A 12,839-nucleotide genomic window follows, 5' to 3' on the forward strand; every position below is an offset into this window, starting at 1 on the left:
AAGAAGGATAAAAGTGTCTATTTAGGATATCGTTGATCTAGTTGCATAATACAAAATTTCCAACACCTAAAAATTTCTCTCTTATGGAGAGGGGGGGGGGACATTTATGCTGTTTTCATGCCACAATAAACAAAATCAGTAAAACTAGTTTTCCTAACTGAATTTACGAGCGATAGGTAGTCCTATTTACTGACTATTTACCTAACTGAATTTACGAGCGAGGAATAGGTAGTCCTGCTCCTGTATAGAATAGTTTCTGTTTGTTTTAGGTTTTAATGTTGCTCAATGCAGTCAGTTGACAAAAAAACTTGTTTTTTTCTCTTTTTTTGTTAATAACAAAGGGATCGTGCCACGAATAAGTTGTTATCTAAGCCATCTTGTCTTGCAAGAGCTAAAATAATTGCCCATGTAGTGCCAATATCTATAAAGTGAAAATTAGGAAACGAAACGAAATTTTTGCTACGAAACGAAAATGTTGAAAATTTCACACAGGTTTTCAGGAGGACCAATCAGGTTTTAAATAGGCGGCTCAATTGTCAGCATAATCAAAGTGTTTAAGGATTTTGGTTTTGTCGTTTGAACTTGTAATTCATGGTCAGTTTTATATACAAGTGCTATACTAAAGCATATCAAGGATGTACTAAGGTGTGTCTGTGACTGATGTGTAATAGAATATTGAGAAGATTAGGTGCTTCAGATTTTTGACTGGGGCTGTAGGTTCTTCAGATTTTTGACTGGGGCTGTAGGTTCTTCAGATTTTAGAGTAAGGCTTTAAATAATATGGAAGGCTAAAAGACTTAGAACTGTCGAAAGCTGTATTGAAAGAATATTATCTTTAAAAACTATTTTACCGCATTATGTCATATTGACTCCTAAATTTGAATATAGTCATAAATATAAATACAGTCTTAAAAAATTATTGACTATGGCCTATGTATGTGTGATATCGCTATCAGCTGTATAGTTTTATATAGTCGAATTTTTATAGTTGGGGGCGGGGATCAGTGAATTTTGCAACGACGCTGAAGTGCATGAAGTCTCAAAAAGCACAACATTAAGGACCAATTTCTCGACTGTTCATAAGAGGTCCATTTGATCCACATGGGGGGGGGTGTTTAAAACCCAACAAAACCTTATTAAGATTGTATGGTCAATATACAATAGTTGATGTTGATGAATAGTTGCATTGTGCAATGTTGATGCACAAAGAAGGTGATATCTCCCTTATTTTTCTGAAATCTGTTTATGTGAAATAAACGGTCACATTTTTGTCCGCGTACACAAACTTCGAAGGAATGGAGCACCATCCTCCAAGAGAAGTATTTGTAAATTCCTCTGCAACGACTTGCTTTTCATTTTCTTTCTAAATTTTTAGCTGTAAAACCATTGTTGGTCGCAAGAAAATACTCAGTTATCAGATGGATCTCACGCAACGAATTGTTGATCAGTAATTCAGTAAAATTTAATCAGGAATAATGATGAGTGACCTGGTAAAAATGATGTATCAGGCTTTTGTACTTGAGGCTAATTCATTGGACCAAGTTTTCTTCTTTACTTTTTTTTTTTTTTTTTTTTTTTTAGTGCTGAAAAGACTGAAGAACTTATTTTAAAGCTGTTGGCATTACTGCCGTCATTACAAAAGGAAAATACTGAACTAGTTATGAACTTCAAAAATCCCTGGTTACTTAATATGTATCAAAGATGGTTAGTTTACGCTAGATGGCAGCAAAAGGTGGTCAGACGTCTGACAGATGAAAGAGAAGCTATGGAGGAAGAATATAGGACATTAAAAGACGAAGTTGATGATTTCGCAACCGAGGAAGATGCTTCTTATTGCAAACAGATGGATATTGTAGCAGCAACAACATCTGGCTGTGCAAAATATGACAAACTAATAAGACACTTATCTCCAAAAATAGGCAAGTAATTATATAGTTTCTTATGTTCGTCATTATCATCGTCATCATCATTTGTTTGTACTAAATATAGCATACCAGAGAAGGGATCAATTAAAAATTTATAAAACTAAAAACTAACAACACACACAAAAATTACTCATTAAAATAAAATAACCTATTAAATATCAACTGAAAAATGGCAAAAATCGTATCAAATAAGTAAAAAAAAAAAAAAAAAAAAAGAACAAAAGCAAAATGTAAAACAAAAGGAAAAGAAAAAAGGAATAGTAAGCTAAAGAGGGATAAAAAATAACTGGACAAAAACTACGAAAAGACCCGCCGAGAAACTGCCTTCGTTAGATAGAGGGACATTAGAAGGGATGAAGTTCCATATCTCAATTTCTATTTTTCTCCATTACTATCAGAGACCAGATATACTTTTACAACAAAGATTCAAAATTTCTATATATACCCTGCTTCTATGTATGTAAATTTGAATCCCGGTTTTTAGGCTTCACAGTGCAATTTTTGTAGTTTTTATGTCACTTGGTGTTAACCAAGTGACATATAGCAATCGCAAATTCTGTCGGTTTGTCGGTCCCAGTTTTGCTACTTTAGGCACTTCCAGGTACGCTAAGACAATGAAATTTGTCAGGAGTATCAGGGACCGGACCAGATTAAATTAGAAATCGTTGTTTTTCCGATTTGACCATCTGGGGGGGGGGAGTGGGGGCCCATTAATTCGGAAAAAATAGAAACATTGAAGTATTTTTTACTTACGAACGGTTGATGAGATCTTAATGAAATTATATGTTTGGAAGAATATCGTGTCTCAGAGCTGTTATTTTAAATCCCGACCGGATTTGATGACATTGGGGGGATATGGGAGGAGAAACCCTAAAATCTTGGATAACACTTAGAGTGGAGGGATTGGGATGAAACTTGGTGGGAAAAATAAGTTCAAGTCATAGATACATGATTGACATAACCGGAACGGATCCGCTCTCTTTGGGGTAGTTGGGGGGGGGTTAATTCTGAAAAATTAGAAAAAATGAGTTATTTTTAACTTACGAATGGGTAATCGGATCTCAATGAAATTTAATATTTAGAAGGATATCGTGTCTCGGAGCTCTTATTTTGAATCCCGACCGAATCTGGTGACATTGGGGGGGGAGCTGGGAGGGGGAAACCTAAAACTTGGAAAACACTTAGAGTGGAGGGATCGGGATAAAACTTTGTGGGAAAAATAAGCACAAGTCCTAGATACATGATTGACATAACCGGAACGGATTCGCTCTCTTTGGGGTAGTTGGGGGGGGTTAATTCTGGTATGTCTACTAAAAGGTTTCGTTCACCAAGAGGTGAACGTTTTTACAAGCGTTCACCTTTTAAAAGCGTAAGTTCTACTATTCAATGAATGACTCCATAGGTCAACGTCAAAGATCATTCTATACAAGTGACTTCTATAAAAGCTAGTATAACTTCTATATAAGTTATACAAGTGTATATAAGTTATAACTTCTATATATAATTTGCTACTTTAACTTGTATACAAGTTATAAGTTAATGCTATAAGTTAAAATGTAATGTCGCTATTTTAAATCTAGGCTAGAGAAACATGACTAAACTAAAGCACCCTCTGTTTCTCATTGAGCACTGAAATGTCAAAGAGCAAAGGCCAAATGTCAAAGATCCTTGCGTCTGCCCTACAGTATGCTCTTACACCTAAGTTTGAACTCTTACACCGTATTACCAAGCTTTGGTCAGTGCCACTGCGTTACTCGTGGACAAATAAAACAAAGCTTGCCTTTCACCGATCTGTTTATTTCTTTCTTATTTTGCTCCTGTAATATTCAGAAGTTTTTTTTTTTTTTTTTTTACCTCAAATGGGTTCTATCCTCTTTTCTTGCTTAGACAAATAGATAAAAATTGAAGCTTTTGATAGCTGAATTGTATTTGCCGTATCTTGAGAAATTCTGTGAATTTTTTAAAAAACCTCATAGTTTCTTAAGAAATTTTAGCTGTACCAACAGCTGCATTAATTCAAACATGCATTAATTCAAAAACGTTCAGAAATTAAATAAAAAAAAAACTAATTTTTTTTAGCTGAAAGTAAGGAGCGACATTAAAACTTAAAACGAACAGAAATTAATCCGTATATGAAATGAGTTGTCCCCTCCGCAATCCCTCGCTCTTTACGCTAAAGTTTGACTCTTTGCCACAATTCTACTTTTTAAAACAATTAAAAGCTTTAGCGTAAAGAGCGAGGGATTGTGGAGGGGACAACTCATTTCATATACGGATTAATTTCTGTTCGTTTTAAGTTTTAATGGCGCTCCTTACTTTCAGCTAAAAAAATTAGTTTTTTTTATTTAATTATTGTACAAAACCAGGTTTTGGGTAATCAATCTGGTATGTTAAGTCAATAAATTTTTATGTGAATTCTAAAACTGTTGAACAAAATTTGCAAAAATCTAGAATGAAAATTATTGGACTATTACGTATTACAGGTTATATGAGGCCCTATAATCTAGGATAAATGATTGTGCTACGGTAGAATGTAACAGGTTTAAAACTTAAATACGAATATGAATTTGTGGTATGTAGATATGTGACAATTTATAGGGTTTTTGTTTTGTTTTGTTTATTTTTACAGTTGTTTTTTTTTACAGTTTTATTTGGATTGGAGTGGACCCAAATGAGTTGTTGGGTAAAGTTTAATAGGCTGTATTTTATGTCAAGTTATATGGGAAACTATTATGTAGTTGCTATTCTACACACATCTTTAACCGAGTGGATGACATACTCCACTTTCAAGTCCTCAAGTCCTGGTAGTGCTAAGGCATTTTTAAGTCCTGGATTGGGGTGGGGGGTAAGAGGCGTGATTCTGGGCCTTTGAGGCCTGAGCGTTGATCCGGCTGGGTTTGCCACATCACAAACTTGAAAAAAAATTAATTAAAGTTTAAAATTTTTAAAATTAAAATTTAATTCAATATATTCTACAGACTATTCAATTTTTACTTGTCTTTTCCAGTGATGATGGAAGAAGCAGCAGAAATCCTCGAGGCACATACGCTTGTCTCAATGACCTCTGCTTGCGAGCAGTTAATACTTATTGGTAAGTTGCTGTTCTAGCTACGATTATTTGCCAGCTGTTAATCACAGCTAAAACAACAGAAGAAGAGTAATAATAGTAATAAAAGTAGAATCAATATAATTCCAGAAAAGAACAACGCACGTATATGGCTGCTTTTCTCAATTAAATATATTTAAAAAAATGAAGGACAGATAGAGATCTTTTGTTGAATGGAACCCAAAACACAAGAATAGTTAGATATTTACGCTAGCAATCCAGTGTCCTTTTCTAGGCAAGAGAGAAAAAGAATGCACATTATTTAAAGACAAGGTGGAAAAAATCTTCACTGGGTTCACAATTTACTGGTCTAGAAATTTAATAAGGTTTACGTTTTGGCGTTATTTTTTGCTTAGGTTCAAGAAACATTGATGAGCTGTCTGTTCAGGAGCCACATTTATGACGCCACACGTCATCTATGAATTTTGTAGTGAATAGAAATATATGGAAAAAATATAAAAATATGTGTCAAGATAAATATCAGCGGAATCTGTCACCACATTTTTTCCCCCTCCCCCCCAGCGTATATTTGATACCTCCATGAATATAGCCTATTTTCAGAGAAAAACATAAAAGTAGTCGAATAAAGTGTTGGCTGGCTGTTGAATCATTCTATGTTAGTCAACTAAATAAAATAAAATTTAAAAAAGTGAATTTTAATTGAAATAAAAATAAACTAATCAAATCGAAAGAAAAAAACTATATGAAATTATAAAAAGGTATTTGCCTCATTCAGGGCTTATGACTGTTGTTTTGCTCTCATATTGCGAGGTTTAATGTTAAGTAATAATTGAGATTTAATTTGTGTAACGGAGGGTGAGAGATCAAGCTATTCTACATTGACAATCTCTCCGCGTCACTTTAGGTTTTCGGTTACTTTTTCAGAAGGTCTTGGAACAGTAAGTGCTCCTGATATTCTTAGTAACTAAACATATTATCACAAAAAATAAATGGTAATTGAAATAAACATACTGCTCATAGTTTTCCGGAATTAACTTGACATCGTTTTTCTTCTTTTCTTTTCTAAGCTGGTGTTAGCTTCCTCTTTCACTCGAATCCCTGCTTCTTTTTTCAGGCGATCATCAACAGTTGCGACCCACTACAGCTGTATATCATCTAGCCAAAGACTACAATTTAGATGTTTCTTTTTTTGAACGCATGATACGACTTGGTGCCCCAAAATCTTCCCTTACGGTACAACACCGGATGAGACCTGACATCGCTCGTTTAATCGTGCCATCTATTTATCCCAGCCTAGAAAATCACCCATCGGTGTTAGACTACCCTGATATTAAGGGAATGAAACAGAATGTCTTCTTTTTAACTCATTCTGTCCCAGAAACAGAGGTTTGTACCAGCCTATTCTAAACATTTTGACCTACTTTGTTCTTATATATGTACAAAGTTCTGGATGGGAGCCCCTTTCCCTTAGGAGAAGCTCAAAGGACAACAGCGAAGCGGAAAAATTGAAGCTAAAAGCCCATTTTTGTGTTTTTGATTTCCACCTTACCATGAAAAATCCAAAAAATAATTATAGGAAAACGGGTATAATATTTCAAACAAAACAGTGGAGAAAATACAATTATTATTTATTTTTGCGGAGATCAAATAGTATTCTTTGGTGGGGAAGTTCATACAAATGTTCCACGACTGGTGACCCAAAGTTCTGTTTTTTCACTTCGAGACTCGAGACTTTTCATTAGAAGACTCAAGACTGTTTTAAAGAATACTCCATTGCCTTTTGTTGTTTATTTTCTAAATTGGTATGCGCTCTACCCACAAAAAGTGTTCCATAAGAACAAGGTATTCTATATGCTCCACACTGAATTTTTTTTTTTTTTGGTTCTGCGTCTTTTCAACTATTCAGAAAAGGTCCTATTGGTGGTTTGGATTTCAAAACAATTTTTATATCATTTGTTATTTATTTCTTTTCTTAAATTTTTAGATAAAATAGGAACTAATGGTAAAGTCGTGTTTTTTCCTATTAAATTCTTAATTATTTGATCCTTTAGCCTGTGTTCTTGGGTGACTAAAATGAATTTAGGGCAGGAAGACATTGCCTTGGATACTTAGCTCTCGTCAAATTATCGACCCCCTGCCTGTCCAAGGACTGAGTTTTCAACAACAACTAAACCTGATTGACCAAGGTGGTCTTCGAATTGCCACTTGGAATGTGTTGACGCTAAATTTCCTTGGGTCAAAAGTCCTGCTCGCTCGGGAGTTGAAAATCAATAAAATGTCAATAGCTGGCATTACTGAGACATCTTCTTGAAGAAAACTCTGAATCCACTGGGGGCGAATCTTACTTGCTTTGGTCTGGAAACACGTCAGTGTGCTGGAAGGGCGTGGGTCTTGTCATGACTGTGAACGTAAAGAAGGGCTTTATATTATCCCAGCAAAAATCTGACAGAACAATGATACCACGGCTTCAGTATAAGTACGGAAAGTGTAGTATTATAGTATGTTATGCTCTAACTAAGTCCATGATAATGGTGTATAATAGCATAATAGTAAGCTCCTCTAAATCCATGATAATGCCAATTTGTTTTCTCAAATCCCCGCCCTGTTTTTTTTATCCTCTCCCTCCTGGAAATTCTTTGTCCTCATTTAGACTACTTGGTGTCACCATTACTTCAAATTTAAAGTGGGATATCCATGTTATAGACATCATCCATAGAGCTAATGTGTTTGTTGCCCTTCTTAAGCTCCTAAATAAATTTAGCGTCCCCTTCCCATTTTTAAGAACTTACGCGTCTTTTGTCCCCCCGCATCTCAAATATGCTTGTCCAGTTTGTCACCCTGGTATCTCTCGCAAAGAATCGGAAAAATTGAATCAATTCAAAAAAGCGCCTTGGGAATAATTTTCAAAGAAGGCAAAATGCCATGCTCTCTGCTTCTTAAAAAAGCAAGTTTTGATACCCTTGGCCGAAATAGGGTTTCGTTGTGCCTCTGTTTTGTAAAAATATGCAATAAAAAACCCTCGGACGGCAGATTCTTTCTTCAAACGTCACTCCCCATCCAAATTACGGCCGTCTCGAGTTGTTTCTGAGCCCATCCCTATTTTGTCCCCCCTTCACTGCGTTACTTCCAGATATGGAAAAAATGTTGTCCCTTTTTTCACAAAAAAAAAACCGAATAAAATATCCTAATTGTTTCTCCCTTTTTTTTTCTCTTTTTATATTGGCTGATGTTGCTGCTAAGGGTCTGGCAGTTATTTGCTGCCCTCACCCGCACACTCCTTTTTATGAATTGATGTATATATTATATTTCGCTCTCTTTTTTGTGTTTATTCACTTATTTTTGTTCCATCTCCCTTTTTATTTTGACCAGATCTCATTAACTCTTTTAATGACTTTATGCAGTTAAATTATTGACACTTTTTCCGTGTCCCTTTTAATTCCATATATATTTATATCTCGTTCTTTTGTTGTAGCTATTTGCTTATCTCCCCCCCCCCCTTTTTTTTAATGTCCCTTTCTGACTTGTAACTGTTTAAGTTTAGTTTGGCCACTTATCTTTTTAACTTCTTAATTGACTTTTCACAGTTGTATTATTGACCCGTAAATGATTATTCATATTGATTTTCTTTTTCTTTTTTTTTACATTTTGCCAGGTTTCGTGCAACCATATGATTTGTTGACTCCAAAGTCCGAATTCTGCCCTTTATGGGCTTGTGAGAGAATTTTTTTTTAAATATCTTATTTACCAAAGACGAATTTTAATCTCAGCTGTTAGCGTTATAATTGTGGATGTCACCCCATGTTATTATCACTCTTCTTGGTGACTTAAACGCCACTGTCTTAGACACAGCAGGTATATTGCGTGGTGTGATAAGTTGACTAATTCCAGCCCATGTCAATGAAAACGGAACCCGTCTCTTACAACTTTATGCAGCAAATATCCTCGCTATCTCAAACACATTTTTTGAAGAGAAGAGGATAGACAAACATACTTGGCACAGCAGCAACGGTAAGACCAGGAAGATGATAAATTATGCCATCATAAGTCAGAGATGGAGATTGTCTATCACCAGCTGCCTAACGTACAGGGGAGCTGAACTAGGCAATACTGACCACAGACTCGTAGATGCATCTCTTCGTCTACGTCTCAAGAAATTGTAGTCAGGTGCTAGAGTTCCCCGTTTTAATTTCCGCAATCTTAAAGACTGTAGTATCGGGGAAAAGTATGCTGCGGAAATATCAAATAAATTCGAATGCCTCTAGTCCACCTGATTTTGAGGGAGCATGAAGAATTTTAAGAGCAATGTCCTAAAAGCTGCTGAATCTTCCGTTGGTCAAAAGCTGTCGCAGGAAGCTCAAAGGCTGTCAGACGAAACGATGAAAGTTAAAGAACCATGCCGGCAGGCTTGCCTCAGTGGTAATATGTCAGATGATACAGCCAAGCATCATCGTTTTGAAGATGGCAATACGTTACCAGATGAGTCAGCCCAGCTTGAGAGCTGGAAGGATCACTTCTCTCTTTCTGAACTCCGACGTTGTCCCATATCCTGACCAGATCTCATAACAGCTGCATCGTTCGTGCCTACGATTTCACTTGGTAGTAATGACGAAAAGCCTTTTCCCTCGACGAAATAAACAGATCTATCAAGAGATTAAAAAATAACCACACGCCTGATTACTGTAGAATAGCTGCTTAGATTCTGAAATCTAGGGGTCCTGCCATCTTGATATTGCTCCAAACATTGTTCTGCACAGTGTGGCATACGGAAATCATTTCAAAGAATTGGTGGGCTCGAATTATTCACCCACTACGGAAACAGAAAGGATTTAGGAACCAATGTTCTAACTACAGAGGTATAACGTTAGTCTCCGTTCCTGCTAACTTGTTTGCAATGACGCTCCGTGACAGGTGCTTTAGTATACCTAGAAGAAACCGAAGGATTGTACAAGCAGGTTTCGTGCCCGGTTGTTCCACTAGCGAACAGATATTGACTTTACGGCAAGGGGTAGAAAAGACATGGGAATTTCGTAAGAAGGCGTACATAGGCTTCATCGACTTCAAAGCCGCTTTTGACTCTGTAGACAACCTCGAAGAGCTTTAAGCAGCACTGACAATTATGAGAGAAGAAGCTAGCAAGGTTGTGTTAGACATTAGCTGGAGCAAAATAAATTATGTTCATCGATCTGCAACTGCCTCAACAACCCCTCTTGCAATCAAAGTATGCCAAAATCAAATAGCATTGGGGAAGGATTTCACGTACCTTTGCTCCATTCTGTCAATTGATGGATCAGTCGAGAGAGAAGTCAACGCAAGAATCGCTAAGGTAACTTCTGTCTAGGTAGACTTTATAACATTTAGCGCAACCCTCTTTTCAGCCGTCCTACAAAGATGCGGATATTTAACGCATCTGTCGGCTCAGTCCTACTCTATGGCACAGAAACTTGGCCAGAAGCCACCAAAACTTTGAGTATGCTGGATATAATTCAAAGCAAAGGAAGAAAGAGAAAAATTGTTGGTACGACTTCTTCAGTAACACCAGCCTCCTGTTGCGTACGATGCAGGTTCCATTCTATCTTCATTATGCGCAACGTACACTAAGACTATGCAGCCACCTTCTCTGTACGTCACTAGAAACCTCGTGTCGGATTGTATATGATTTAAACCTGTGGTCACTGGATTGAAACGACCACGCGGTCACCCAAGAGCAAGATGGTGCGACAGCTTACATTGTTTTTTCTAAGTAAGACAAGCATAATACCTGAAGAAGCACCTGAGGCAGCTCAAGACCAGATTTTCTTTAGAAGAATAGTGTCTGCTCTCTCGACGTTGGTGCCAAGTCAGGAGTAAAATAAAGTCAAGTAAATCAAGTCCCCTCTAAGAAACAAAAGAAAACTTCTTTGCTAAGTGAAAGCCTTAATTATTGTGTTGCGAGAGCAACACTTTGGTTTTGTCGTGGTTTTTTTTTTTTTTTTGTTCCTAGCACCCCGATTTCAGCTTATTCCTGGAAAGTGGTAAGGGTCTAACCTCTGCGGTTTTTACGGAAAGTGTGGACCTTAGGCCGGATTGATGAATATGACTTTACATTTTGGAAAGCTTCGTAGAACTCTTGCATGGGGCCAAAAAGGATGGTTTTTGCTTGTCCTTGAGCCAGAGCCTATAGTGTGTGAAGTGACGAGGAGTTGTATAGCCTATGTCAGAGAGGACTATCTGAAGTTATGCAGCCAAGCTTTCGTTTTATCAAACCATGTTTCTGCTTTCGAGTGGAAAGCTCCGTTCTAGCAGGCAAGCAGGCAGGCACCAGTTTCAAATTGAAGATGGACTAAAATCTATAAGTTTTAAATATATGCGACAGTTACCCTGCCCCACAGCCAATATATCTTCTTTGAGTGATAAATAGAAAAATTTAGAGAAGCAAAAAAGCGGCATTTTCCCACGGGTCCAAAGTGCTGCCGTGATTTCGGCTGAGTTTATCATTCGGTTTTTCGCACTTGGGATTGCGGTAGAGAAATGGTATCAGATGTGCCTCTTAAACTTTAAAAGTTCTCTCATTGCTAAAGAAATTAGAGTTTATCCTTTGCTCCTTTCTAAGTGATGACGTTAGAAAGTTGGCCTACGGCAAAAAAGTCAACTTTTGAACTAAGACAGATAGATTTTTTTTTCGACGGCAGTCGATAGCTTTTGATGAGCTGATTAAAGTATATGTCATCCATTTTTTTGTACAAAAATTCCTTCATGAGATATACCAGTTTGAAAGTTTAAAGGGGTTGACAACTTCAGTAGTAAGATACACACTGAAACCAAAAATAGGCCGATACCAATTGTGAGACATATAGGGGAGTTGTAAGCAACAGTCGGCTGTTAGCTCATAATCATCCTCGGCAATGAGGGGTTCGCAACTCTTACTAGTTGGTGTACCTATTTTTTGTTTCCGTTGTATTTGATGGTAAGACCAATTTGGTTCCAGTGGTAAGACATGTAGGGGACTTGTAAGTAACAATCGGCTGTAAGGCAACAATCATCTTTAGCAATGAGGAGTTTGCAACTTTTGCGAGTTGGTGTACCTAGTATGTATTTTAGCATCCTTACAGATTAACAACTTCAGCGTTTAGTCGGCGCGCAGGAGAACAAAACCAAAGTGTTGCTCTCGCAACACTTTACTTGGCGAAGCCGAGCAAAGGTTGCCGCAACACCTCACGTTGCCCATGCAACGTAGATCTAGTTAACTATTGTAAATTAAATTTATGCATACATGCCATGTTTCATACTTACTAGACTCTATCCGTGCTGACTCTTTGATACCATAATAAGGATAAGACATTTTTGTCAAGGCTCTGGAGGTTAAAAACACAAAAAAATACACTTCAGGCTACACAGACGTAGTGTTTTTCTTCAAGTGTATTAAGACTGTTTGTTTGCAAATGATATGCTACACTTTTTCTTAGAAAAGCCAGCTCTTTTTGATATTTTTTTATTCTTACTTTGAAAAAATGACCCGAGATGATTCCAAGAAGAAAATTAGTCTTCCTGTCGTGGTGCAGTGGGTGACCTTAGCTTGGTAATACTAGACCCAGAGACCGAGCCTTGCTGTTACAGCACACTCCAGGGCCGACACAGGAGCGTCGTTAGTACGATTACTTTAGGAGAAAATTAGTCAGACCAACTTTAGGCATGTTAAATGAGACTGGATAAGGTTTAAACTTGTAGCAAGTTTCTTCACCAGTTTCTTATTAAGTTTCTTATTAAGTTTTCACAGTTTCTAATTGTATTTTGTTGAGCAAAGTTTTTAATAAGCTAGTATAAGAAGCGTGAGAATAAGTATAAATCTGGAAAAAGGCTCCAAGATTTGA

At 36.9% G+C, this 12,839-nt stretch overlaps 1 protein-coding gene across 1 annotated transcript in view; it reads left to right on the forward strand.

Moving 5' to 3' along the window:
* Positions 1-12,839, forward strand: part of LOC136039064 (NFX1-type zinc finger-containing protein 1-like) — a 68,393-nt gene that overhangs the window by 19,460 nt on the left and 36,094 nt on the right. Inside the window, exons 4-6 of the mRNA XM_065722549.1 lie at positions 1,582-1,919; positions 4,933-5,016; positions 6,107-6,378. Coding sequence (XP_065578621.1) covers positions 1,582-1,919; positions 4,933-5,016; positions 6,107-6,378 — 694 coding nt within the window. The remainder of the gene's footprint in view (positions 1-1,581; positions 1,920-4,932; positions 5,017-6,106; positions 6,379-12,839) is intronic.

The sequence above is a fragment of the Artemia franciscana genome, chromosome 19, assembly GCF_032884065.1.
Source record: "Artemia franciscana chromosome 19, ASM3288406v1, whole genome shotgun sequence".
NCBI classification, from domain to species: Eukaryota; Metazoa; Arthropoda; class Branchiopoda; order Anostraca; family Artemiidae; genus Artemia; species Artemia franciscana.